Genomic DNA, 27,977 nt, shown 5'->3' on the forward strand with positions numbered 1-27,977 from the left:
TAGAATACCCCACAAGTCTCATGTGCTCAGAGTTGGGGTTTTCACAGTTAGTGATCAGATCTTGCGAGCATTGTAGTCATCAGTGAATTAATCCACTGGTGAGTTCATGGCTAAAGGTACTGTTAGGAGGCGGAGCGTGGTGAGAAGGGAGTCGTGGGGAGTGTGGTTTGGAAGGGCGTATTCTTGACCCCGCTCCATCTCCCTCGGTCTCTCTGTCTCTGTCCTCGCCTCTCTGCTTCCTGGCCACTATGGTTTGAGCAGCCTTCCTCTACCATGCTGTTTCTATTTGGGAACCCCCTGGCCATGGACTGAGTCCCCTGCAACCAGCAGCCAAATTCAGCCTCTCCTGCTATGAGTTGTGGATGTCAGATGTTTTGTCCCAGTGATTGAAAAGTAACTTCCTGTAGATGTCCTGTCACCCAAAGTTTAGCTACTTTAAACTTTCTAATCCAATCTACTTTCCTCTAATACTCAACCCCACTTCCTTCTCAACAGGGCTTTCAATTTGGTAATCTCTTCCCAGCAGTTTTCCTAATAAACAAAAGTAAAACAGAATCATATATGATTAAATGTCATAGGATAGGCTAGGACAGGATGGGGTATGATAGAAAATGCAGAATACATTGCATAAGTTAAGATTAGTTTAATTAAAAGGTTTTTTTGAATTTTATATGTCTCTTTCTGTGTCTCTGTCTCTGTCTCTCTCTCTCTCCCTCTCTCTCTCCTTCTCCTTCTGTGTGTCAGACTCTGAGGTTTCTGTTTCAGTGGAGTACCAGGGACTCTAGGGTTATCCTGTCCACATCCCACTCCAAGTGGAGGACTTTCCTTAGTCTATGTTCAGGATGCCTTGTAGCCTGCAGGACCACATGTAGCAAGTAGCCTGACTCTCAGGACTCAGCTTGCAACTGAGAGGGTAACGGCAGAAATTAAGCCTTTGCTTGCTTCCAGGTTCCTTATCTTACACAGGTACATCTGACTGAGAGGACGTGAATTACCCTGGAATCCTAGCTGCAAGGGAGTCAAGAAAATGTGGTTTTTAGTTACCAACTACTTTAGTTTGAGAAGACATACTTAAATAATGACTGAAACTTTCTTGACTGCCACTTACAAGAGATGCAATTTTTACTTTGGGTCCCCACACACAGAGGGAGAAGAAGGAGAGAGAGAGAGAAAGAGAGAGAGAAAGAGAGAGAGAGAGAGAGAGAGAGAGAGAGAGAAAGAGAGAGAGAGAGAGACAGAGACAGAGACAGAGACACAGAGAGACATAAAATTCAAAAAAATCTTTTAATTAAACTAATCTTTACTTATGCAATGTATTCTGCATTTTCTATCATACCCCATCCTGTCCTAGCCTATCCTAAGACATTTAATCATATATGATTCTGTTTTACTTTTGTTTACTAGGAAAATTACTGGGAAGAGATTACCAAGTTGAAAGCCCTGCTGAGAAGGAAGTGGGGTTGAGTATTAGAGGAAAGTAGATTAGATGCCAACTGCCCTAGGAGTGGACACTTGTGATTTGTGGCACAGACAGAATAGATATAGCAAAGCAAGAGAGTCCCAGGCGTGCAGATGCCTGGCGTGAGCAAGGTGAAAACACTGAGGTGGACAAAGAAGGTTTTAAATAGTTTTTAAAAACCTTAAGTTTTTTCCTGAGAAACTCAAAAAAAGAAAATGTCCTTCCACCTTGCTCTGTGCTGTCACAATGTTCATATGAATGCTAGGACCTACCAGGGCCCAGCTGGCTTGTCAGTCACGTGGGGTCCTGGGGAGGGATACCCAGGCAGAGCTCCAGCCAAGACTTTCCGTCCAGGGTTCTACTGAAACTGACGTGCAAAGACACATGCTAGCAGTTGAGTTTTCAGCAGGACGGAGAAGAGAAATGTTTCACCCCCTCATTCCTCTCTACGTCCCCCCGCTCAGGGGTATTTACAGGCTGTGAGTCACCATCTGCTGTGAGCTGAGCCACACTCCAGCCACTTTTTCTTCTACTCCCCAAGGTGACTGTGTTCATTTAGGAAGGCACTGCTGGTCTGCCATGACACTAGCCCCCACAGACGCTCCCTTTCCCAAAAAGCCACCCAGTTCCTTGTTCACACAATGATACATCCACACATTTCTTAATTGCGGAAATGATATATAAATCATCCTCCTTATGCAAATCAGTGCATTATGGATAATAATAGCTAGTGTTTGTTGACTGCTTATGATGTGCTGGGAATATGCTAGAAAATGTTTTATAACTGGATTTTTAAAAGTTTCCATTATTAGTGTTTGCTGATGCCCACGGTGGGAATGTCCCCACTGGGGATTTTGAGTTATCGCCCAGTGTTCCTGTAAGTGAATGAGAGGGGCTGCTCACAACTGGCTCACAGGAGCTGGGGTGGGCTGGCTCCAGAACACTGCTATATGTACCCAAAGCTCTGTTAAATCATGGTACAGTGCTACCTCAGTTCATGAACTCAGTTCTCTTCAAGATTCTGGTTGCAAACTGAACTGGATGAGAAATGAACCAAGTTTCTCTATAAGGCCAGCATGGCTCTTTTTTGGGGGGGATTTTTAAAATTTTTTTTATTTTTATTTTAAAGGGGGTAAAATTAAACACAACAAAACAAAACAGGACATAAGAAAGCAATGTAAGAGATATAAATTTCAAAGCTAGACAACCTGAGATCTTCACTGTCTATTATATTGTCTCTTGTTTTCTTCCAAATAGTTGTTCATGCCTTCACATACAGAGAATTCATACAAAACAACATAGTATAGAACTGATCTGAACAGAATGAGGAAGGCAATTTAGGTCTTCAAAACCTGACAATAGGGAAGTCACTAATGGCTGTCATAGAGTCTCTCGTTCTCTTCAAAACAGCTGTCCATACCTTCATGTATATTGAAGTTCAACAAAACAAAACAGGCAGATGGGGAGGGGTTGCTTGGCTTCCCGATGCTCCAGGTCCCAGCATGGCTCGGGTCCCAGTAAAGGCCGGTGGCTCCCGTCCTGGGCCGCCATAGCCTGCCATGCTTATAGCTGCTTACCGGGGCGGGGAGGGGTTGCCAGCATGGATCTTAACTGGTGCATTTGGTTTGGTTCTCATTCAGCTGGGTTTGTGACCAGAATCACGGGAAGAATCAAGTTCTTGTACCAAGGAACCTCTGTACTTGAACCTCACAAAAGTCAGTTCTGAGATAGATTATAATATCCTTCTTTGAGACAAAGACAGAGATTTCAGTGAGTTAAGAGTTTTGCCCAAGGTTACACAGCTACCTACTAAGCTGCAGAGCCAGGATTTGAAGCCAAGTAGCTTGGCTGCCAGAGTCTATGGTGTTGATACCCAAAAAGGCAAAAAGCCCCTTTAGACTATCGTACTCAAAGCTCTTAGCTTCCTTTAATGCCCCCATACATGGTCACTGTGATCAGTTGGATGAGATACACTTTTCAGATATTCTATGTGTGTGTGTAACTGTAATACAGAAGTACGTAATATTGTTTGTTGGGCCTTAAATGGCCTGATGTTCTAGGAATAGTTCTACAACTTGTTTTCTCACTGAGTAACATGTCTTGGCCTTACCACATCCTCTTTCAGTGTTGAAGAGCTCATTATGCCTTGAGTCATTTAGCAAGTTTTCCACTGACGAGAATCTAGTTTGTTCTTATAGTAAACACTGACATTGTTTCACATGCCTCCTCGTACACTTGTGAGGCTTTCCTCAGAATCCACGCAGAACTTCCCAAGGCCCATAAGTTACTTCTGAGGTTGCTGTTTTTAAGAGTGTGCTAACTGGTGTGGCAGAAAGATATCTAAAAAGTGGTCCCAGCTCCAGGCGTCCACACCTCCTGGTACTCCTGAAATTATGTGATTCCCTCCCCTTGAAGGGAGGCAGGACCTGGAATTGCTTCTAGCAGTTTATCCAAAGTGACCAAAGTGATGGGATATCATTTCTGGCTTTGGTTACATAAAATTGTAACTTCTGTGTCTGTATCTGTGTCTGTGTCTGTGTCTGTCTCTGTCTCTGTCTCTGTCTCTCTGTCTCTCTCTCTCCCTTTCTTGCTTCCTTCCTGGCTTGTGTTGAAGCAAAGCATTATATTGGTGAGCTCTGTGCAGAAGAAACAACAGATAAGTAACAAACAGATAAGAATGAAGACCCTGTTCCACACCCACAAGCACTGTATCCTGCCAAAAACCTTCTCAGTGAGCTCAAAAGTAGCTCCTCATGTGGATCTTTGGTGGGAACCCAAACCCTGGCTGACACCTTGACCATGGCTTAGCAGAATCCCTGAAACAGAGGACAAGGGGGCCCAGCTGAGCTACACCCAGCATCCTGAGATAGGCGATGCATGTGTCCAACCACTACTCCTATGGTCATTTGCTTTGAGGTCACATGTAGGTAACCAGCCAGGACCTCCAGAAGCCAATACCAAGACAACACCCAGGGGAAGGAGTTTCCTTAGAGGAAATTCCAGGAACAACGGGCAGGGACAGGTGGAATGAGCCAGGGAAGAAGGAGCCTTCCGGGCACACTGCTGAGCAGCTACTCCTGCAGTGGAGGAGGCTCCGTGCCGCTGGGGACCCTGCAAAATGGTGTAGAAGCGCCTGGGGGTTGTCCTGGGTGCTCTGGGGTCTGTGTTCTCCAGTTCTTAGCTGTAGTTGTTCCCCCTTTTTATAGTATGTTTGCAATATATGACCGTTACATTCATGAGGGAGTTGGCACATATACTGTCAAAGCCTAATCATTTTTACCTCCCTACCCTGCCTTCCCTCTCTCCTCTCCCTCTGATCGCCTTCCCCTCTCCACAAACCCCTTGTTCCCTATATCTCTTTTTTATTTTGACTTTTAAATTATTTATATTTTGAGTTTCTCATATAAGAAAAACCATGCAATGCTTAACTTTCTGTGTCTGACTTATTTCATTTAACATTATGATCTCAAGGATCTCCATTTCCTACAAGCAACTGAAACGTGCCTTTTTTATGGCTGAGTAGTACTCCATTGTGTACAGAACACGTTTTCTTTATCCAGTCACCTGAGGGTGGGCTTATATGTCACTGCCAAGACTTGACAGTTATGAGTTGTGCTGCTATAAACAGGGGCATGTGTGTGTCGCTGTAACTGTCCTTATGGATTATAGGACAAGAAAACTGTTGTCTCCTCCAGCACTCTCAACACTAAACAAAGACCACTTCTGTGATCAAAGAATGTGCATTTTCCCCACACCAAGCCATCTCTAGCACACACCACCTGGATGACCTGGGATTCCACTCAGTCTTAACCCCACCTTCCAGGAGTTAGAGAACTCACCAGCTCAGGGCTCAGTATCACAAGGCTTTCCCCACCACAGATGCTAATCACAAGTAGTAGGTTCTCACCTACGCTTCCAACTGACAAGTTATAATTTAGGGGCCCCCTGAACTTGCTTCTCAGGTTTCATAATTGTTGAAATAGCTCAGAGACCTCCAGGACGCATTCATGCACTTATCCTAGAGGATGTGACTGAGGGTGCTGATGAGCAGCAGATGGGGGGATGCGGAGGGCAAGGGGTGCAGAGGGATGTGCAGGTCCCCATCCCTCAGTGTGCACTGCCCTCCCAGCACCTCCCATGCACGGTGGCTTGAAGCCTTCTGAGGTCTGCAGTTCCAGGACCTTTATGAAGGCTCCGTTACACAGGCAGGACGATTTATTCCCTCCATGCCCAGCCCTTCTCTGCTCCCTGGAGAGCAGAGCGGGCCTTGTGCCTGGCTTCTTTTAACCCTGGCGTGGCTCTCTGGTGATGCCCCAGTCACCCAGGGATGGGTGAGGGATGTAAGAGCTCTGTGTTTGAAACCGTGGTCAGACACTAAATATCAGGCTAAAAGATTCTTGTGGTGCCCCACCAACAAGCGATTGGGGAGCAGTATGTCAGCATGCGGGGATGGAGACACATGAATGACGTTATTTCACACCCTGGCTGAGGGCTGCGCTTGCATCTGTCCTGAGCCTGGGGCAGAGAGAAAATGTCTTCAAGCGCAGAGGGGCCTGTCTGAGCTCACAGTAGCTCCCCTGTGGCCCAGGTGGAGACGGGCAGAGCTTCACAGCGTCTTCCCTCCCTCGTGTGCTAGAAAGAACGCACGATGTTGGTAGGAACCACCACTTAGCAGCCTGTGACACTGAATGAGTCACTCTCCCCCCAAACCTTGAGCTTCTTTCCCTCTTCTGTAGGGACTTAGCACCATCCTCCCATCCAGTGACATACGCATGTGAGGAGCATCCCCCCGGGTCCTTACAGGCGGTTTCTGTTAACATCTCCCTTCATTTGTGCAGTTGACATTTACTGAGCATCCGCTAAGCATCAAACCCTGTGCAGAGACCTGGTGGTGCGGCCCCATGCATGCCTGAGGGGCCTGCATCCTAGACAAGAGACGGGTGACAAGCACTCGTCCAACCTCAGGTAGTGAGTTCAAGGCCACCTGGACACAGTGGCAAAGTTAAACTTTCTCCTATATAAGGAAGACTCCTTGGTATCAAAGAAGTGAGGTAAGGAAGGGGGACATAATTGCCTGAGTCGGTGGAGGCGCTCGCCCTGCAGTCTCCCCATTGGAGACCCTGAATCCTCCAAAGACTCAAAACCTCAGCAGATTCAGGCGTCCTCTGCTGGCTACTATAGGAACATTCTGCAACCGAGTTCCAGAAGGAAGGGGACCAGGAGAGGAGAGGCCCCAGTCCCTGCTGGACATGAGCTTGGACGCCAGAGTCCAGTCTAGTCCTTGCATCTACCGGCTGGAGTGATGAGCTCAGCAAGTTTCTCGGCTACTCTGGGCCTTGGCTGCTCCACATGTGAACTGGAAGTTCTGACAGCCAAGTCACAGGGTGGCGGAGTCGATCTCAGGTGCAGGAGAGGGGGCTGAGGGGGAAGGCACCGGAAGAGATCAGAGAAAAACACTCTTGCTTATTGACATATTTTACAAGTATTTTAAAAACAGCTTTACTGAGGCATAACTTACATTTAATAAAGTCCATCTACTTAAGTAATAGTTTGATAAGTTTCAAACAGTGATCGTGGCATACAACATCACCCTACTCCAGTTTAAGAGCATCCACCTTATCCTAAAAAAGAGCCTTCAGAATTCCCATTCCATTCAGTCTCCAGTCTGACTCCTAACCAAAGCCATCTGTTTCTGTCTCTACATTTCATATTTTAATGGAATCATACAATAGATGGTCTTTGTTTCTGAATTCTTTGATTTAGTACAATATTTTTGAGGTTTCTTTATGTTACAGTGCATATTAGTAGATTTCCCTTTCTTAGTGCTAAGTAATATTCCATCACATGGATACACTACAATTTGTTTATCTAGTTACCAGTTATCTAGTTATCTAGTTACCAGTTGTTGGACATTTGGAACTAGTATGCTTGTATTTGTTCTGTTTTACTGATGTGGGAACTCAGTGCAATACATTTTCCTCTGAGGACTGCTTTCATTGCATCCTACAAATTCCAGTAAGGTGTATTTGTATTTTTATTTGCTTGTAGGTATTGTTTAATTTCTTCTTTAGTTTCCCCTGTGACCCACTGATTGCTCAAGAGTGTGTTATTCAATTTCCATGTTTGTGGGGTTTTTGCAGTTCCTTTTATCATTAATTTCTAGATTCATAGCGCTATGATCTGATAACATTCATGGGATAATTTCAACTCTTCTGCATTTATTTAAATATGTTCTGTGGGTTAGAATGTGATCTATTTTAGAGAATGTCCCATGTACCACTGAGAAGAATGTATATTCTGATGTTGTTGGATGGAACACTCTGTATATGTCTATCAAGTCCATTTGTTCACAAATGTGATTCAGTTCTGTTATTTCTTTGCTGATTTTCTGTCTGGCTGATCTGTCCCTTGGTGTCAGTGGTATGTTAAGGTCTCCTGTTATAATTGTGTTATTATGAATATGATTTTTCATTTCCATTAATACTTGCTTTGTATAACTGGGGTGCTCTGAAATTTGGTGCATATATATTTAAGATAGTTATCTCTTCCTCTTGAAGTTTTCCCCTAACCAGTATGTAATGACCTTCTTTATCTCTTAGGATCATTCTTCGTTTAAAGTTCACATTATCTGCAAACAGGACAGCTACTCCCACTTTTTTGGGGAAGGGGTTCCTGTTGCATGTAGTATTGTTTTCCATAGAGGACGTATCAGATATTAAACTGATAAGAACAGATGCTGCAGTTGATCTTAGCCAAAAGGCCCAGAAACAATGGAGCTAATATGAACAATGCTGTTGTGAATATTCACAAACAAGCTTCATGTGCGTATATCTTTTAATTTCTCTTAGACAGATACTTAGAAGTATAATCTCTGGAATGCAAGACAAATGTTTTACTTTAAGTAAACTCTGCCAAACTGCTTTCCAAAGAACCTATTCCATCTTACACAGCATTAGCGGTGTGCGAGCGTTCCAGTTTCTCCACACCATTGCGACCCTCGGTGTGGTCATTCTGTTGGATCATGGCCCTTTCAGTATGCATTTCCCTAGTGACTGACAATATGAGCATCTTTTCCTGTGCTTAATACCTCTTCTTTGGTAAAATGCCTATTCAAATATTTATCCAATTTCTAATTGTTTGTCTTATTTTTGAGCCAACTGTATTCCTTATAATTCTGGATGCAGCCCTTCATTAGAAAAAAGATGTTCAGTATTTTCTTTTAGTTTACAGTGTGGCATTTTGATTTCTGAGTGGTGTCATTTGAGGAGAAGTTTTAAACACTCCAACATATAATTTCTCTCTTCCAGAATGTTCTTTTAATGCCATAGCTAGGAAATATTTGCCTAGTTTAAGGTCATGAAGAGTTTCTTCTGTGAGTTTTACAATCTTAACTCTTAAATGTACATCCACGCTCCTAGGGAAAGGATCACCCACTTAAGATCAAGAAGACCTGACATTAACTGGCAGTGTGATATCGGGGAATTCCTCTCTTCTCTAAGCTTTGGTTTCCCTATCTGTATCTCTATCTACATCTATATCTATATCTGTATCTGTATCTGTGTCTGTGTCTGTGTCTGTGTCTGTGTCTATATCTGTATCTATATCTGTACCTATCATAGATATATCTCTATCATATAGATATAGTTGAGTATTTGGTTTTTTAAATTTAAAGAAAGACTAAACAAAACAGAAAACGGGTAGAAATAATACATAATTTCAAAGGAAAAATAAACAATAAGGAATCACTAGTTGATGATTACAGATTGTCTTCTTACAAATAGTTATTCAAGATACTAAAGTGGAGCATATAAAGTGGGGATTCAAACAGTGAGACTGCAACCAGTTCTGCTCAACTATCCAACAAAAACTTAGAAATATGGTTGTCAATCCTATACACTTAAACATACATGCAGTTATCCATATCTTCAATTAAGTTGAGATTGAACAAGCCCAAGCAGGCTAATATCACTCTGAACAAAGAATAATCCTATTGCTGTGTTTCACATTATGACACTCCAGGATCAGCACTGGGTACTTCAGTGTCTCTTTGTCTTCAAAGTATCTGTTCATTTCATCATGTGTCGTAAGGTAAGTTCTCATAAACTCTTTATAGATTCTACATATGCATGAGTCTTAATACGTCTTTCTATCCTTTCTATATTAGAGAAACAAAACAAAGCAAGACAAAACAAAACATATTACTAAAAACACATGAAACAAAATAAACATATAAGACCGTTGTACAAAGAGTTCTATCATGGTTCCTGTGTTGACTCTTGTTATCTCAATAGAATTGACTATATCATCAGACATAGTATAATTGAATATATCAGTACATAACAGTATTAATAAAAATGCAACTTTGTATATAGTATAAAACTTCAAAATCTGGCAGTTATCAAACCATAATGTGTATCATAGAGTCTTCTTGTCTTCAGTGTAGTTGTCTGTACTCTCAGACTTGATGCTATCAATCATATCAGTTTTGAATAAAATCTTGTCTGCATCATTTCTGTTATGCTCTTTTTTAACCATCAGTTGTCTGCTTATCTTCTTCATTCTGTTTTCTGCTCCATTCATTGAGGCCTCTCTGCCACTGTTCCTGGAATCTTAGTGCTTTTCTCTATAGATCCTTTTGTCGTCTTCTAGCCTTTGTATTATTACTGCTTGTTTCCTTGTTATTTTTTAAAAGTTTTCCCTTTTGTACTCCCACATTTCAAAATTGTCCTCTAGTTTGAATAATCTATCTTTAGTTTCTTTCAAGCTTATTTGCCATCTTTCCATAGAGCTTTTAATTTCCTGGTAATCTCTTTGAATCTGTTTCATGTATTCTATTTTTTTTATATTCTTCACCAAATGGTTCTCTCCTTTGTTTGAGTTCCTCCCTTCTGTCTGTGTCTGCTTGAAGGGTGCTTAGTATCTCTTTTATTAATCTTCTTATATCTTGCTTTATTTGGCTAAGTATTTCACTTTTGAACTCGTCTATGAGGTCCCGAATATATCTCTTTATGTCCACTGGTGCTGTGTCTGATATTGCATGTTTGCTGTTCTCATTCTCCTTTGTATTTACCTTTCCCGGGTCCATGTTCTCAGGGTTGGGACCTGGGGGCTTTTTCTTGTTGCTTCCTCTTCCTGTCTTTTTTGTTTCCTCCAGTTTCTTTTTTTGTTGGTTACAATTCTTCTGAAGCATGCTGGCTAGATGACCCTTCCCACTGCTGTGTGCTAGTGAGTTGCAGACAGAGACAGCATATGCTGGCCTCTCCCCTCTGGATCAGTCAAGCTTCTGAGGCCTGCACTGTATTACTTTAGGCTGCCTCCCCTCCAGACCAGCCAAACCTGAGCATAGTTGAGTATTTGACTATGTCAAAATAAAAGTCATTTTCTTTACTCCTCTTCCTCCTCCTCCTCCTCCTTGTTAACCAACCCCTGCTTTTGCTGAGGTGTTCACTAGCAATAATTTGTTTGGGAAATGTGAGTCCTTCTGTCTCCAGGTGCTGAATCATGATTGGTTTAAAACAGTGTTCCTCAGTCCTATGCTTAGAAGAGTAATCTGGTATAGTTTAAAAAAAAATACTCATACACTCAACTTAGGGCTCACTTTTCCAGTGCATACACTAAAATTAGAATAATCCAGGCCATTCTCAGACTGCAGGGGGAGAGAACCAGGCCTCACAAGGAGGCGATCCTCTCCTGGAAACCATATCATTTGCCTTGTTTTCTTGAGTTGGGTTCTATTCTCTTTTGTTTTGTTTATGTCAAATCTGATGGCATGTGCAGCTATTTAAAAGATAGCAAGACATATTATGGTAGCCACTTTGGATTTACTATTGACTTGTTTTGAAGTCCTTTATAGAAAAAAATTAGAGTAATCCAGAGAAGACTAGCATGGCCCCTGCACAAGGATGACAAGCACGCTTGTGATTCATCCTAAATTTCTAATAAGAAGTCAGACTTTTGGAGATGGGATCAAGGAAGTGCAGGGCAGGGCATAACAGGACAAAAAATGAACAAGATAAGTTACAGGCAAGTGCCAATCTCCCCAAAATAAGTATCACTATTTTATATTGCAACATACACTAATAAGAGAAAAAACTACATCTGAATCTACCATCAGTGATTCTTAGTTGCTGCAGAGTAGGCCCCGAGGATCTAGCTATCTGGTAACTTTTAAAAGTTCCTCAGATGACCCTGATTTAACTGAGGACAATGGTCTAGGACAATCAAGGTCCCTTTCGCTGGACTGCTCCCAGACTTGTTTGCAGCTGCAGGTGGCTGTGTGACACAGTTCCACTCAGCGTGGCCAAGGACAGACCCTGGGGCTGCCGGGAAGTGTCCTGCTATCTGCTGGAGGGACAGACGGGCAAGGCGCTCTGTGCACCTGTCACTCTCAGGTATGGCCGTGGTCTCCACTCAAAGTGCAGCCCCGAACTTTCCAGAAGCTCTACCTCCTGCCTGTCAGAAACCCAGGTTATCATAAAAGAGGTTCAAGGTTCTCTTTCTGGCCAAACGCAGGAGTCCTGGGGCCCCAGACAGAGAGTAGAGAAGCCACTGTGGGTGACCTGAGCAGTCAACCTCCATGTGAGGTCACCCCTGTCATTCCTTTCCTGTGTCCCTGTGGAAACCCCAAGTGAAATCCAGGCAGCTGTGCCCAGTCAGAGCACAGAGCTGAGACAGCCAATCCGTACCACCTTCATCCCTAAAACTGGGGGCAGTGTGCTGCTCAGCAGGAGGTGACCAGGAGCACCCACCCCACTCAGCACGTAAGAGAGAAAGGGTTAGGACTCATCCTTCCCTGCTGCTGAAGGATGTTTGGGGTTGCTTGCCTTCCTTTGATTAGAGCCCAGCAAGTCCAGTTAGAGAGAGAAACACATCAGTATCCACACGGCCTCATGGGGCGCTGAGAGGCAGCAGGCAGAGCTGCCGGGCACTGGCGGCGGCAAGGTCACACCGCAGAAGACACATGAGGCACAGTCTCGGAGGGTACCACCATCTGGCTTGGAAAACGTCTCCTGCAGGGAGCAGCAGGGGCCCCGTGAAGCCTTTGGGCCTCCAAGGTCAGGAGCTTTTCTGACCTCAGTGGGAAGGATGCAGCTGAGGAGCTGGGGGAGGAGAGGGGAGCCTAACGAGGTGGTAGGGTTATTTGGAGTCATCTTGATCTGAATTCATGTCTCTGTCCCTCTTTGAGAACTGGGTGACCGAGGTATCACCACCTTGCAGGGATTTTGTGTCCTCACTGTTTATCTGAAGGAAGTCCAGGGAGCCAGGTGAGAGCCACCTGGGCTGCAGGGACACCTGGAGAGGAAAAGGTTCTCTTCGGCAACACCAGCACCACCAGCTGGCTACAGAGCACTCCTGGGGACATCTGCAATGACTGTCCTTGGAGGAGGCCACAGAGTGACCGTCCCAGGAGTGGGCACTCAGCACCACCTTTCCAGCACCTGAGGGCAAAGGTGCCAACCTAGCTTCCCAAAGCTTCATCCCAAGTGTAGGAGGCTGATTCTGCCTGGGAGCCCCCTTCCTGCCAGTGGTGTGAACAGCACCTCCTCCACCCAAGGTCAAGAGCAAGGCTAGATGAACAGCAAGGTTCCCACAGGTAAATTTAAGGATGTATTCGCTGTCACACATTGGGCTGATCCCTCCCCTCCCCTCCCCTTCCCCTTCCCTTCCCCTCCCCTCCCCTCCCCTCCCCTCTTCTCTCCCCTCCCCTCACCCCTCCCTTCCCTCTCCCCTTCCCTCTCCTCTCCTCTCCTCCTCTCCTCTCCTCTCCTGTCCTTTCTTTTCACCCCCTCCCTCCTTCCTCCCCTCCCCTCCTCTCCTCTGAGTCCCCTGGAGCCACTAAGGCTGTGTAATCTACCCAGAAGTCCCGAGCTGCACCCTTCATGACTCACCAACTAGAACTCATCTCTTGCCTCCCAGCACTGATAAGAAAAGCTGAATCACCAAGGCAACCGGAATGTCATCACCACGGATCAGAAGCCAAGTGTGGATGATCACAACCAGTATTTTCTAAAAGAAAAAAAAGGAGAAAGAAACAGAATTTAAAATACCAGCATACGACACTCACAGGAAGCACAATGTTGGTAAAACTGTTTCCAACTCTGGGTGTGTGAGTGTGCGTGTGTGTACTGAAAATTTGTCACTTGAGCTAAGTGTTTGGGGTGAGTGGACAGTGAGTGGTCAATAGCTGACCATTCTAGAGCTGCGTTTCAATTCATTCATTCTCTGTCTGTGTCTGTCTGTCTCTGTCTGTCTCTGTCTGTCTCTCTCTCTCTCTCTCTCTCTCTCTCTCTCTCTCTCTCTCTCTCTCTCCCCCTGTCTCTCTCTCTCTGTCTCTCTCTCTCCTTCGGTCTCCCAGAAATTGAACTCAGAAGCTGCAGAACTGGACAGATTGGCTCCAATGCTAACTTTATGGCTCCTTGGCCATGTGACAGACACTACATAAATCACATCTCCAAACCTCAGTTTTCGTATTGTAAAATGGGAGGCATCATGCCCACTCAGCCAAATTCAGTCCAGTGGAGGAGAAAACGGTCCACGCACATATAGGTTATTGAAGGGTTCCCTTTTGCACTGTGTTAGCTTTGCTTCCTGCCAGCTGAGGGCAAGCCTGGTGCACATGTCATCCGGTTATCTAGTGCTAAGGGACAACCACCCTGTGCTTAGTGGCATAATATGGTAGCCGGTGTTCTAACTCTCATGGGTTTTGCAGGACTGGATTGAAAAGGGCAGTGAGCCAGTGGCTTGTCTTTGCTCCATGATATGTAGGGTCCCCACTGGGAGTGGCTCACAAGTTGGTTCTGGAATCTGGAAGCTGGTCCACTCACCTGACTGACATCTGTGTCCAGGTGTGGTGTCTGAACTGTTGACCCAAATCCAGTCTCTGTGTGTGACTGCTCTGTGACTTGGGCTTCTCACAGCTTGGCGTCTGGGTTCTGAGTATGAGCACCTGCCCTCAGAGTTACACCATCTGCCAGGATGTGTTTTTTGAAATGGTCACAAGTCTACCTGGATTCAAACAAAGGGGAGGAAAAGCAGTCAACATGAACCAGTATAAAAAAAACCTTTACTGTGTGCCCAGAAATATTCATAGAAGGAATGAACGCCTGCCTGTATGAGCCAATAAGTGACTGAGTGAGTGAGCAGGTGACGCAGTCAATGGCTTTCTTGTTCACGTCTGTATCCCCTGTGTCCCAAAAGCTCAGCACATGTTTGTTGAATGACTGAGTGAATGGAGATCTTTTGAGGGCAGTGAGGCCTGACAACACCCACAGCTTGGCATCATCCCACTTCCACCTTAGGGGTCACATGTCCAGGACTGTGGGCATCTGGACTGCATATATTGTTGAGTGACAATAGAAGCAAGTGTCCTGACTGTCAACCCCTAGGTGAGTGGCTGAGAAACACTTTACCAGGAGCCTCGCTCTGGGGAGGAGTGATGTTGTATCCAAGGCTTACAGGACAGCCTCTCCGAGGGCAGATCCGGTGAGAGTTTCCCCAAGTTCTCAGGAGAGCTGAAGAATTTGCAGTGGCTGGTACAGAAGCTTATCATCAAGGAAATACGGCAGAAAACAATGTGTGTTTCTCATGCTGAAAGAAAAGCCCAGAAATTAGACGAGTGATCAATGTTGTTGTACCACTTCCCCCCTGCACTTGTGTACACTGGATCCTACCACGTTCTCACAGATTGAGATGACTTAAAAGTCCATTTATAGATATTCTGCCAAAAAAAGTTTGTTTATAGATATTCTGCAAAGGGGGAATTTTCTTTTCCTAACTAGACTGAGCCTGAGGCAGGAGAGAGGGTGGATGGTTGGCAGACTTGTGGACTAACAAATCCAGTTCAAAAATGAAGGAAATCTATGAGGGCTGAGCAGCCCGGAGGGTGGGCGATGAGGGTGGATCTGAGTAGCGCGGGCCTGAACGCAGAACCCACGAAGCGGCTCAGCCAGCGCCAGGCTCGTTCAGCACCAGGGTACTCCAGACAGCTCCCCAGGCTTCTGCTAAGAATTCTTCTGGCCCTAAATTAAGCACAGACCTTAATTCCAGATCAAAGCTTCTCCATGAATCTAATCTTGTTTGCCAGTTTATTCTGTCATGCTCTAAAGCCAGAGACTAGTAAAATTATTTTTTCTGTCTGCCTCTTTCCTTATGAACCCTCTCTAAAATTCTATTTTGCCTTTGCATCATTGTTGGTTATCATTGCATAACGGTTAGGAGCCCCGGGCTCAAGCATAAGACAGCTTGTGTTTAAACAAAAATTCTGTGGCCTTAGACAAGTTTCCCTTTTTGAACATTCTGAGCCTTTGCTGAATGGGCGTATGTAACAGATATTTATTGAGTTGCTCCTACAGATAAGTTTTTTTGTCTGGATATTGAGTATTGATCCTCATGTAATATATATTCTCTTGGTATGAGGTGTATAACATAGTGTTGCCCCCAAAAACCCATAAAATAATTCTAGACAATAAATTCTAGGAAGAAAATTAAACAAGGCATTGTGATACAGACTCACTCAGAAGAGTGACTTTCACTAGGGCAGCTGGGCAAGACATCTCCGGGGAGCTAAGATTTGGATGGAGACCAGTATGGGGGAGGTGAAAACAGCCAGAATAACAGAGATACAGGGAGAGGAAAACCCAGCACAAGGGCAAAGAAGCATGAAGGAGTTTGCCATGTGTCTCCTGAGGCTGCCAAGGCAAACTACCACCAGCCAAGGTTATTTTTACTGACCTGGAGGTTAGAGACCCTAAATCCAGGGCCACGCCCTCTTTGTCCGATGACTTTGGAAAACGATCCTTCTTGCCCTTTCTAACTTCTAGGAGTTGCTGGCAGTCCTTGCTGGTCCTTACTATGTAGCTGGGTGGTTCTGATTCTTGCCTCTGGCTCTGTCTGGCCTTCATCCCTGTGAGTCTCTCTTCTATCTCTCTGTATCTTTCTCATATGTGGACTTGAGGCATTGGACTTAGTCTAAAGCTGACCTCATCTTAACAAATGAATGTACATTTCTAAAGACCTGTTCCCCAAGTAGGAGGTTTGGGAGGTCACTAGTCTACCCAGTATGGCATGCGATCTGAGCAAAAAAGACAGAAATAGACAAAATAGACAAAAAAGACTATGGCTGAAATATCATGAGAAAGTGGGAGATGTGAGGCTCACGTGGAGAGCAGGATTCTTCTTAAGTGAAAAAGATGCCTTTAAGGATTAAGCACAGCAAGTGGCCTGTATGTTTAGAAGACCACTTGGTGTTGCACGGAGACTGGATTGTAAGTCAAAGAGCAAGAATGTACCTAGAAGCCTTACTAGGAAAAGTGTTCAATTGTCTCAACAAGAGGTTATGGATGAAAAAGAACGTAATGGTAAAGAACATAACTTTGATAAAGAACATAATGGCTAAAGTTGATTAGGATACATTTTGGATGTTATGACAATCATGATTATCAACTTGACTAGATTAATAAGCTCCTAGCAGATAAGTGGCAGACATTTCTGGGTATTTTGGGGGGGACTGTGGGGGTGTGAACTGGGGGCTACACCTGATTTCCCCTCTAACATTGTTTCTAATCTGCTCTCCAGCCTCCGTGAAGTGAGCAGTGTTATTCCACCGTGTGATGCCTCTGTTTCTAGAAATGACTGATTATGGACTGAACCCTGTGAATCTGTAATCCAACAAGCTGTTTGTATTGTGTATATTTAGCATTTGTCTCAGCAATAAAAAGCTAGTATGGATGTAGATGTAGAAACTTCTGAAGTGTCGAATGCCAGTGGTACAGGAAACAGAAGTAATTCTAGGAGGTGCTTTTCCTAAAGTGGGGAGCACTAGAGATAAAGCACGGCAAAGAGCCCTTCAGATTTGCTTAATCCATTGCCAAGTTCTGCCACCTGCGGCTGCCCACCGCACAGCTCAGTTAAGCAGGAATGAGAGCCTGCAGGCTCAGCAGGAGAGAAGCCCAAGGAGCTGCTTGACATTCAGATGGGTAAAAGGATCTTTTCGGTCCATCCTCAGAGAGCAGGGTTTGGAGAAAGGGGACACCCTGAGTGTCACTGCCTCCTGCTACCCTGGAAGGCTCTGAGGAAGGGGCAGCTGGGGCTCGGGTAGAGACAGAGAGTGGAAAGTTGAGAATTTGAGATTCTCCTTCCTGCTTGAGCCCTATGAGACACTGGAGATCATTCATTCTGAGCATCAACATCCTCTTTTACAAATTGGGCATCTCCTAGGCACAGCTGGAGGAAACGGGCAGAGTCCACGTAAGAACACAGCGTAGTACCTGGGCCAGAGTAAGGAGCTTTGCCATTGTGATTGCCAAAGATCCTAGAGAACAGCACAGTGCAGAGAGATAATGTAGTGTGGTAAGGACATGGACTCCACAGCAAGGCTACTGGGTTCAAATCCCAGAACACAGCCTCCCCTCCCGAGTTCAAATCCCAGAACACAGCCTCCCCTCCTGGGTTCAAATCCTACCCCCCTGGCTAATCTGTATCCTTAAGCAAGTCACTTACCTGGTCGGGGTCAGTTTCTCTGTCTTTCACCCTCCACTTGGAGCACTGTCAGTATAAAAAGAGCATCACATACAAAGCATAAAGAGCATCACAGAGCAATAATACATTCTTCATGCGGAGCCGTCATTGTTAGGAAGACTGACCCTGGGGATGTCCCCGACTCTGGCTGGCACCTCCCAAGTACTCTCTGGCTAATTTCTCTCTAATTTACTTTTTGTCCATTTACAGGACCTGTGGACAGAGAGTTGGGTCCAAACTGTGCTTAGACACTAAAGGTTGAGGAGAATCTCAGGGTCACTGTAATCACCGGTCTGTCCTCCACTCGCCATGCTAGAGTTTTACATGGATTTTGTCCCTCTGTCTTCTGAGGATCAAGGGGAGCTCTCTTCTTATAATTCTCATTTTTTCAGATGAATAAATAATTTGGAGAGAATGTAATTGATGGACTGACAGTGGTGAACAATTCTTCGGCACTTACTAAGTACAGGCAGGCAACCAGGGTCCCTCAGAAACAGCCTGCATGCCATTTGAAATTCAGTGCGGTCCCATCCTTGGGAAGCATCCTAAATGCAGAAAGTTTCACTCATTCATTTGTTTGCTCATTCATTCATTCAACTTTCAATACCCACACCTTCTGTACCAAGAAAGCTAACTGGCTCGTGCCTTTTGAGTGGCAGTCTTAGAGACGGGAGAGGTCCCTGTGGGGCTGTGGGAGGCTTGCTTCAAGAATTTGCAACTCATAAACAAAACAAACAAAAGAAATGACAATTCTTGAATAAAAACTAGGAAAGGTACAGAGGGAAAAGTCAAAAGGTGGCTAGAAGATGGCAAGCTTCAGAGACTGAGTCGACCCGAATCCAGATGGGCAAAGGCCTTTTCCCAGCTGAGCACCTCGATTCACGGTTCGTCCACAGCGCGGCTCTGGTTTCTGCCAGTGAGAACACGGTGGGTTCCCAGGTCGAGTCAGGAAGCCCGCCAGTCCCGGCTCCTCCTGCACAAGGGAAAGAGGAGACGGGGAGAGAAAGCCCAGAGCGAAGGCACAAAAGACATCAGGCTGCTGCTCGGGTGGGCAGCGCGCGTTCCTTCTGCTCCCACGACACCTGCTTGACCCCGGGGTGTGCAGGCTGCGGCGCCGCCAGCTAACCGGAGAACAGATGCCGGGCTGAGGCGACGGTACAGTGCGGGGAACAGAGCAGCTCCGGGGGGCGCCAAGGCAGCCACGGAGAGCCCGCCGCGCTTCCTCGACCGGCCCTGGGAGCCCTTTGAACTTTGGGAGCCAGGTAAGAGCGCGGAGGGCTCAGGTGTCCATGCTACGGGAGGTGGAAGCCAGGTGCCCAGTTAAGGGTAGAGAGCGACCCACAGTCCGGAACGCACCCTGGAGGGACCCCCACCCCGTGAGAGATCGCTGAAAGTCTTCTTGAAAACCGAGCAGCGAGCACCTGTTTACTCCAGTTTCTGGTTCCTTGGAGTCCTGCGCAGTGAACTGAGACCCCACATCCACTGGGTGAACCATTTCAGCTGCATTCAGACGCGGGACCCAGCTGCCTGCCAGGAGAGCATTCCGCAGCCCTGCGGGGGAGCGCGCCTTTGCAGGGCGAGCGAGCGCACTGTTGCAGCCTGAGTGGTTCCCCGCCTTAAGGGGCGAGGGCCAGGTTCATGGAGAACGCCACGGGCTCCCCGGAGCGCGCAAACGCGTCTGGCCTGGGTGCCATGCCCCGGGCTCCACTGGTCGTGCAGGTGGTGACTCTGACCCTGGTGCCCCTAGTGAGTGCCGTGGGTGTGGCGGGCAACGCCGTGGTGGTACTCGTGGTAGTCTGGGACCGCCACATGGTCACGCCCACCAACTGTTACCTGGTGAGTCTGGCCGTTGCAGACCTGCTGGTGCTTCTGGGGGCTGCAGTGCCCACTGTGGCTGAGGCGGCATCCGGTGGTGGCTGGGTCTTTGGCCACGCCGGCTGCCTGGGCATCACCTACCTGCAGTACGTTGGCATCAATGCCTCCTCCGGCTCCATCATGGCCTTCACCGTGGAGCGCTACCTCGCCATCTGCCACCCTCTGCGCGCCCAGGCACTGTGCACCGTAGCGCGGGCCAAGCGCATGGCAGCATGGGTGTGGCTGGCCACGGGCACCTACTGCACGCTCTGGCTCTTCCTGGTGGACACACGCAAGGTAGTGTATGCCGATGGCGTGCAGGTCCAATGCGACTACCGCGTGTCGCGCTCCCTCTACCTGCCCGTGTACTTCCTGGACTTCGTGTTCTTCTACGCGCTGCCGCTGGGCCTGGCCACCGTGCTGTACGCGCTCATAGCGCGCGTCCTCTTCACCAGACCGCTGCCTCCTGGCCACTCCGGGCTCACGGGCTCTGACCATCAGATGGGCCCCGCCCACCACGCAAGCTTCTCCTCCAAGGGCAGGAAGGACGCCCTCAACTCTCGGAAGCAGGTAAGACCCGGACTCTCACCAGACCCTTCTATCGAGCCAACAGAGGCGGGTGCAAGATCAGCAGCCCCTGGAGTCAGACACCTCAGTCCAAATCCCTGTTGCACCACTTACTAGGTTTGCGTTTTGGAGCCTCTGTCGTGGGGGGATTGTCAGTCCGTGGAAATGAGATGACTCCTCTGAAGTCTGCGGCCCACTGACTGTTAAACCTAACATGCTTGATTGTTGCTGGTTATCGTTGTTAGACTTCCCTGACTGCTGTGTCTGGACAGCGATTGGTCATCTTCTTCTACTCTTGGGAAAACAGGCTCAGAAAGGCAAGGTGACTTTCTCAAGGCCATGCTGCTGTGTCTGACACTAAGGCTGCCTCGGTGGAGGGAGAGGACCTGAGAGCCCAGGATGGGGATAGGGAGAGACAGCATTTCACAGTGGGCCTGGTGTGTGACCGTGCCTGAGGTGATCCCTGGTCAGAAAGTTAATAGCTGTTTTTATGGACCAGGACAGAGGCTCATGGGGAGCCAGGGGTGAGGAAGGGCGCACAGTGAGACATCTGGGTGGGGAGCCACAGGTCCAGTCTCCCTGTACCTGCCCTGCTCTCCTGCAGCCTGGATGCTCAGGGTTTTCAGGACTGCAGCACACGGACAGCTCCTGGGTCCAGCTGGTCTTTACCCTCAGCCTTTCGCCTCCACCTGCAGCTCTTGGGGAGAGCGGGGCAGAGGACACCTCCTAACTAAGTCACTACTGGAACCTGGCGAGGACCATCTGAGCACCTCCCTGCCCCCCTCGGTGTACCCCCATGACTCTCTGGGAAGGTGCTCTCTAAGGGGCTCCCACCAGCTCCTGTCCACCCTCATGCAGGCATCTCAGCTCCAGGCAGTGCTAGCCAGAGGGTGAGCTCTTGTGAAATAATCCCAGCCTGCTGACCTGCGCTGCCCTGGAAGGGACAAATGTGCCTCCTCCCCTCCCCGTGCCCCGTGACTATTCTGCTTACTGCTTTCCCACTCGGCCTGGCATGGGGGGTCCAACTGTCTAGAAGAGACACTGCTGGTGGTGAAAAGAGCAGTCCAGCCTGGGTCCCAGCTTGCAGCTTTGCTAAGGGTGACTTGCTCTGTGACCTTGGGTAGGTCATTTCATCTATTTGAGCCTCAGTTTCCCCCTCTGTAAAATGGGCAAGTGAAAATCATGAATCTGCATGTGGTAAGTGTCCCATATACAGTGCCTGTTATTACTGTTGTGGTTTTTGATGAGAGGGATTTCTGTGGCTTGAGCATTCTCTGGTGCCTAAGAGAGCCCTTACAGAATATAATGGGCAGTTGCAATGGGAACAGGGCAGTAAATGAAGGCAGCGTGTTAAGGACCAGGAAGCAGAGAATAACAGTACTAACAGCTAACAGTTGCTGTGTGACAGGCGCTCATCTGAGTGCTGTACCAAGTCAGAAAACTGAGTTTTTACACTCGATGCGGTACACACTGTTGTCCTGGTTTGACAGATAAGGAAACTGAGGCAATTACAGAGCTGAGTGCCAAGGTCAGGATTTGAATCCAGGCCATCTGATTCCAGAGCCCAGTATTTATCACCAAATGAACCTAAAACAATGGAATTAAATTTGAATTTGATAAAATAAGGAAGTCAAGGCTGACAAGGGAACTCCCGGGATTCCATAGCTCACGGAGAACCTGATAACTCTGAGGGTTCTTGGCTTGGTCTGGGCCTTTCAGAGAGGCCCCTCACAGAGACTGAACGCACAGAGTGGGAGAAGCCGTCACACGCTGCAGCCCTCCAGGCCGGCTTCTTCCCTGTGAGAAAGTGGCCTTTCCCGGAGTCCCCAGAGCTGACTGCAGCGGCCCAGGGTGGTCTGGACAGAAGCAGTTCCAGGACTGGCCAGGCAGTTCTGGCTCCTGTAAGTGAGCTTAAACTCAAGGTTTGATCTCTAAAGCACCACTGAGGACTTCAGAAGCAGGGACAGGGGTGGCAGCCCTGCTCCTTCCTGCACACGTGCCCTGTGGCATCTGCATGCTGGGATGTAGAGCCCTGAATCTTTGATGCACATCAAGGGGGGCTCTGTGTAGTCTAGGCTATCCAGGTGCGATGACCAGATCTGCAGACCCAGGGAGGTGACGAGGAGGGAAGGAGCCAAGGTGGTTCCAAGGTGGGCAGGGGGCTCAGAAGGAAAGGAGCAGGAGAGAGGAAAGGACCAGAAGGGAGTGCGTGGCTGGGAGTGGTGGGGAGAGAGAGGCTGGCCCAATCCTCAGCAGCTGGCCAGCAGTGGGGCCAGGGTTCCAGCCCAACTGCACACGCACCGTGACAGAGGCAGTGTCAGGGCAGCAGCAGGCGTGGGCACAGCGGTCCTCATGTGCCGTTCACTCTCTGCCTGGCTCCTGCATTAACCCCTTCGACCCCCACACCCCCTGCAGTCTCCATCTCACAGGTAGAACTGTTCCTGTCTCACAGGCAGAAATCCTAGGGCCCAGTTGGCTCATGAATTTGTCTTCTAGGTGCTAGAGGCCCATCCAAAGGCTTTGGAGGTGGACTGGAGGCAAGAAGTTTCCAAGGGGAAAAAATAACTCGTGCAGGGCATTGATGACTGCATAGGAGTCTTCCGGGGGGCTTTCGGGAGGCACAGCTTACAATGCCAGTGGCTGCCTTGGTTGGATTCTGCCCTGGCACCCACGCGTTCCTTCCTCTCCTCCTACCTGGCAGGTCATCAAGATGCTGGCCGTGGTGCTGGTCCTTTTTGCTGTGCTGTGGCTGCCCTACCGCGCTCTGGTGGTGGCGAATTCCTTCCTGCAGCCACCCTACCTTGACTTCGGCTTCCTTCTCTTCTGTCGTCTTTGCATCTACCTGAATAGCGCTGCCAACCCCATCGTCTACGCCCTCATGTCCCAGCGCTTCCGCAACGCCTTCCACAGGCTGTTCCAGTGCCGCCTGGCCCAACCCAAGCGCCCGCCCCAGGAGGACCTCCCTGTTTGCTACAGCATCGTCAAAGACTGTTCCCAGCACAGTTTGGGCCCCTAGAAGGAACCTGGGGGCATGCCAAGGGCTCAGACAGACAGGAGGTCTTGGCAAGGCCTACTACTCTATCCCTATTCAAATTAAGAGGTTTCTATGCACTTAGGGAGGAGGGAGTGGTGTCCAAGTCTGCCTAGTAGAGATGCACAGGTTGTGCACTCACACTTTTAGGAATCACTATTCATAGCACAGACAGCCTAGGTTTGTCTACTTAGCTCACTCACAGAAACTGTGAATATACAGACCTAAAGGGGGAAGGTGTCACCTTTGCATAATTTACACAAAGGCTTTATATGGCCTGGGGACATCCTAGGTAGGGTTGGAGTAAGATTTTGAATGAGATCTCTAATTTGCAGAGATCGAATGAAGCGGAAGAAGATGTCAGGGATCTGGGAACCCCTCTTCCTGGGAGCCCAGCAAGCTTTTGATTGCCCGGACAAACAAAACGTTGCCTCCCCCTGCTGGGCTCCACATGTTGTCTCTGTCTAACAGCTGGCTCGGGACACAGATGTTTCCCCAGCAGCCACTGTGCAGGTGCAGAGGGGGGGCAGGACAGACACAGAGGACAGAGCCAGAAATGTGGCTGGGTTGGAGGCCACATCTTCAAACACATTTTGATTGCAGACAAGAGTGTCAGATAATGGTAAAGCCCTGGGTGTTCATCAGGATTCAGAGCATTAGCAAAGGCCCTCCAAACATTAGTGAATGGCCCACAAAGCTTTTTGCTAGCTCACGAAGTGCTGTCTTTCAAGGGTGACTGGCTCCCATTTTGTGACCCAAGCTCTAGGCCGTTTCTGTCTCATGAGCTCAACTTCTCAGTAGGTGCATCCACAGCATGCAGTAAAGGAAGAGGGTCTGAACAGGCCTCAAACTGTCAAGTGAATGCTGGTAAGTGACAGCTGTGACTTCAGCTGGTGACCAGGAGCACAGCTGGCTAAGCGGCCGAGCACCTGGCTCTTCCCAAAGGCAGTAAGGACTGGTCTGAGTGAGCACGGCATTCCCTGCCATGGGGAAAGTGACAGACCTGAGAACCAAGGTAGAAAATGGGGCCTCTTCTGTCTGTTTGTCCCTTTAAGCAGCAGGGCAGCAGCCCCCAAAGCCCCCAAAGCCCCCCTACCCAGTGTAGCATCTGGCTGTGATCCTAGGAAAATAGCCCAAACCAGAGTTTAGCCTCTTCTTGAAACTGTGAGACTCTCAGAAGAAGCCTTGTACCTGTCAAAGGACGCTGGATTCCCAGGGTGCAGGCGCTGTCCAGCTGGGCTGAGTGCTGAATGGATATCCAGGAGCCAGAGGGAGAGGGCTGAGCCTCAGAGCACTGGCTTGGATGGCTGTGTCAGCTCCCACGTCTCCCCATCCCTGTGGGCCCCCAGACACGTCAGATTTGGTGCCTAACGAGAGTCAAGGTTGAAAGAGTCAGGCACAGTTGTAGCATAGTCAGCATGAGGTCACACCAGGCGGATGACCCCCGGTGCTCAGTGACTCCCCGTGAGATATGTGACATGTTGGCCATGTTCCCCCACCTCAGTTCCTCCATCTAGTAGCTGAGAGGTGGCAGAGGTTTTTCTAGCCCTGACATTCCCCCAGACTACTGTTTTCTGGCGAAATGGACACTTTCCCCGTAAATGTCACAAACCCCAAAGCTTCCCTCACTGGTTAACCGGGTCTGACGCTGCTGGAAGGTTCTCCAGACAGAACGTCCTGGGGCTACTGAGAAGCCGCCTTCACTTCTGCCTGCCTCTAGCTCTGTCTTCTCCCTGGCTCTGGCTCTGTCGTGTTGCCAGGGAGATGGGAGGGCACACCAGGCTTTTCCTGGTCCCTCTCTCTGGCATTGAGAGGAACAGTGTGGCCAGAGGTCCTGCATTTGTCCCCATGTGGATTCACTCTCCCACCAAAGCTCAGTCTTAGTGGACTTTTCCCAGGGAGAGGCTGAGCCCAGAGCCCAAGTATCCGGACTTCAGCAGAGGGTGTGCAGATGAAGCGCCTCTTCGTGTCCTCCATCCCTGGCCTCCTTTGCAGTCTGTCCTCCGTGTAGCCAAGAGACGCCTCTGGCTGCATTCAGGAGGAGAGAAATTGCTGAAATCTGGTTTCTTCCAAACCCAAAGTTAAGAGAAAAGAAACAGAAAGTGTGTGTGTGTATGTAGGGGGAGGGTTAAAGACTCGGCCTTCAGCCTTCCAGTTTAGGAAGTCCCCTGCAAGTCTGAGTTCATTTTCACTTTCACTAAGAAACTGCAGCCTTTCTGGGCACTCTCGGGGCAGACAGCTCAGCAGGATTCAAGGTCACATGGGAAGTTCCCCAGACAGCGGCCCTCAAACCTGCCCTCTGTACCTCTCAGCAGCTCTACTGGGCATTCAGATGGGGGCGAAGGAGACAGAGTGAGACCCTTGGGGGATGAGTCCCCCAGACTTCACATGCTCAGCCCTGAACACGTGTGGGGCAACTGGACAGAGGTCTGAGCTGGCCCCGGGAGGCCTCCCCTGACCGCTTCTCCCTTGTGATTACTTCTGTCCTCCTGGACCCACCTGCTACATGACCCCTCTTGCAGCAGGTGGCTTAGGTGTCCTCCTGCACGTGCCTTTCCCTCCTTTACAGCACTTGATTGGGAGCTCCTGGGAGCAGGGCCCTCTGGGCATCCCCTGGGTAGCATCGTCTGCCCTGTCCTCTATGCAACAATAAAGGCCTGAGGACGAACATGGCTACCTCACCATGGCAAAGAGGTGCCCTGCTGGAAATGTCCACAGCTGGCAGGAGTGGGACAGGGAGGCACAGACCACCAAAAGCTGGCGAGACCCTTGCAATTTCCCTAGGTCTGGTTCCCATCAATAAAAAGGGGGAATAAAACCTGGGGACGACTCACAGCTGCATCAAAGACAACTAGGCAGCTGAGGGGGAGCTTGAGGGAGGGAGCGTGGCGGCCACCTCCGGGAGGGTCGTGGACCGTGGAAGGTGCTCCCGCTAGCTCTGAGTGATGTGTGGCCTGGTCAGGTCTTTCCTAAAGAAGGCAGCAAATCAGCTTTTCTGGACAACTTATTTAAATAACCTACTCCATTACAAAGAAGAAAGGATGCAGAATAAATAAGCAGGTTTGTGGCTGCCAGGCTGTGGGAAAATCAGCAGGAGCCGTGTGACCCTCCAAAGATGAAATTACCTACAGAAGCCGAGTATAAAAATCAAGCAAGACTAAAATGGAGATGGGGTCCTCACCTGTGCTTTCCTGCTTTAGGGGACACCGGGGCTCCCCCTGGCACTTACACATCCCTTCCTGGCATGTCACAGCCGGGCTGTAGGACTGAGAGAACTGAGCCACCCACTGGTGTCATCCAGGCTGGGCGATCTCACCCCGTTGACCCATGGATCAGGGCAACGCCAGGGAAGGATGCAGGTTAGGACAGCAGCACATTCCTCAGTCAGGAGTTGGCTCCAGGCTTCTGTGCACTGTTGGTAGAATCAATACGTACTTTCCTCTTAGAGGAGGGTTAGGGCATAGGTAGCCCTGGATGCCTCTGGAAACCATCTTGAAATATTAATAAACACCAGTCTAAAGATACAACTAAGACAGATATAGATGGGGTAAAGTCAAGAAAATTCAAGAGAATTAACAGTGAGTACACAGGGCACAAACTCCTTGTGATGGTTGGATGCATTTAGCTACAAGTAACAGAGTGCTCGGCTAACAGTGATAAACATTCTATCCCACCACATAACAAGCAGTCTGAGAACAGGCAGCTCCAGGGATGGTGAAGGGTCTCAACAATATCCCTGTGACCTAGGCACTTCCAACTTTATAATCTCCAGTGGGTTAGCAGTGTCCCCCTTAGGGTCACCGTAGCAGCTCTGTGTATCACGTTCTCTCATAGCAATCTGCAAACAGAAAAAGAAGATACAGGTTTCTCATCGTGTAATTCTCTTCTCATCCAACAGGGATGACTTTCTCAGAAGCCCCACAAAGCTCTCCAGCCCCCCCCCCCCGGCAGAGCTGGCTGCACACCCACCCCTGAACGGTCCCCTCCCGAGGGACGTGGGATTGGCGTGATTGACACGCTGGTCATGGTTCCTTTTCTGTAGCTGGGCGGGGGGGCACTTTCCTTGGACACTTTGTGGTTCAAACAATATCAGGTCAGCTGTTCACAGAGCCTTCCCCACGGGCCCTTTTGCTAAGACGGTTTGATTTCCCATACCAGGAAGTCTCCTTTAAACCAAGTTGAGCTGGGGTTTCTCATACTTGTAACTGGAAGCCTCCTAGGGCACGCAGAGGAGGTTGCTCCTGGCACAATGGACAATCTCGGCTGTAAAGATGGTCACCATGGCACACAGCTAGAGCTGAGGCTTCAGGAGCTGGGGAAGGCCTGGGCTTTGTACTGCAGACATGCGCTGCCTCCACCACCACCGTCGGCCATTGCTCCTCCAGCTGGTGAAGTCCACCTCTGCCTGCCACCTCAGGGAGCTGGCCCAGGTCACTCGAGAGGCCTCCACTCCATTTGATTCCCGGACCTCAGTCTCAAAATTCCGCCATCAATGCCTTCCCCTGGCATCCTGTGGGACCTGGCATTAAGATGCCCACACCTATAACTGCA

The 27,977-nt window shown here is 48.4% G+C and overlaps 1 protein-coding gene, 1 non-coding gene and 1 pseudogene across 2 annotated transcripts; 2 read left to right on the forward strand and 1 right to left on the reverse strand.

Moving 5' to 3' along the window:
- Positions 1–8,122: 8,122 nt before the first annotated feature.
- On the reverse strand, positions 8,123–8,231 carry LOC111756184 (U2 spliceosomal RNA; annotated as a pseudogene).
- A 3,057-nt stretch (positions 8,232–11,288) lies between these two features.
- LOC111756189 (U6 spliceosomal RNA) lies at positions 11,289–11,396 on the forward strand. Its single transcript, XR_002790665.1, has one exon. It is a non-coding gene; the product is annotated as a U6 spliceosomal RNA (small nuclear RNA).
- A 6,392-nt stretch (positions 11,397–17,788) lies between these two features.
- On the forward strand, positions 17,789–23,666 carry LOC100729898 (thyrotropin-releasing hormone receptor-like). The gene is made up of 2 exons (XM_003467797.5): positions 17,789–20,398; positions 23,097–23,666. Exons 1-2 carry the CDS (start codon positions 19,613–19,615, stop codon positions 23,409–23,411), a joined length of 1,101 nt encoding a protein of 366 aa, XP_003467845.4. The 5' UTR covers positions 17,789–19,612; the 3' UTR covers positions 23,412–23,666.
- The last annotated feature ends 4,311 nt before the right edge of the window (positions 23,667–27,977 follow it).

The sequence above is a fragment of the Cavia porcellus genome, unplaced genomic scaffold, assembly GCF_034190915.1.
Source record: "Cavia porcellus strain 051 isolate PalLab524CR breed Dunkin Hartley unplaced genomic scaffold, mCavPor4.1 scaffold_5, whole genome shotgun sequence".
Lineage (NCBI taxonomy): Eukaryota > Metazoa > Chordata > Mammalia > Rodentia > Caviidae > Cavia > Cavia porcellus.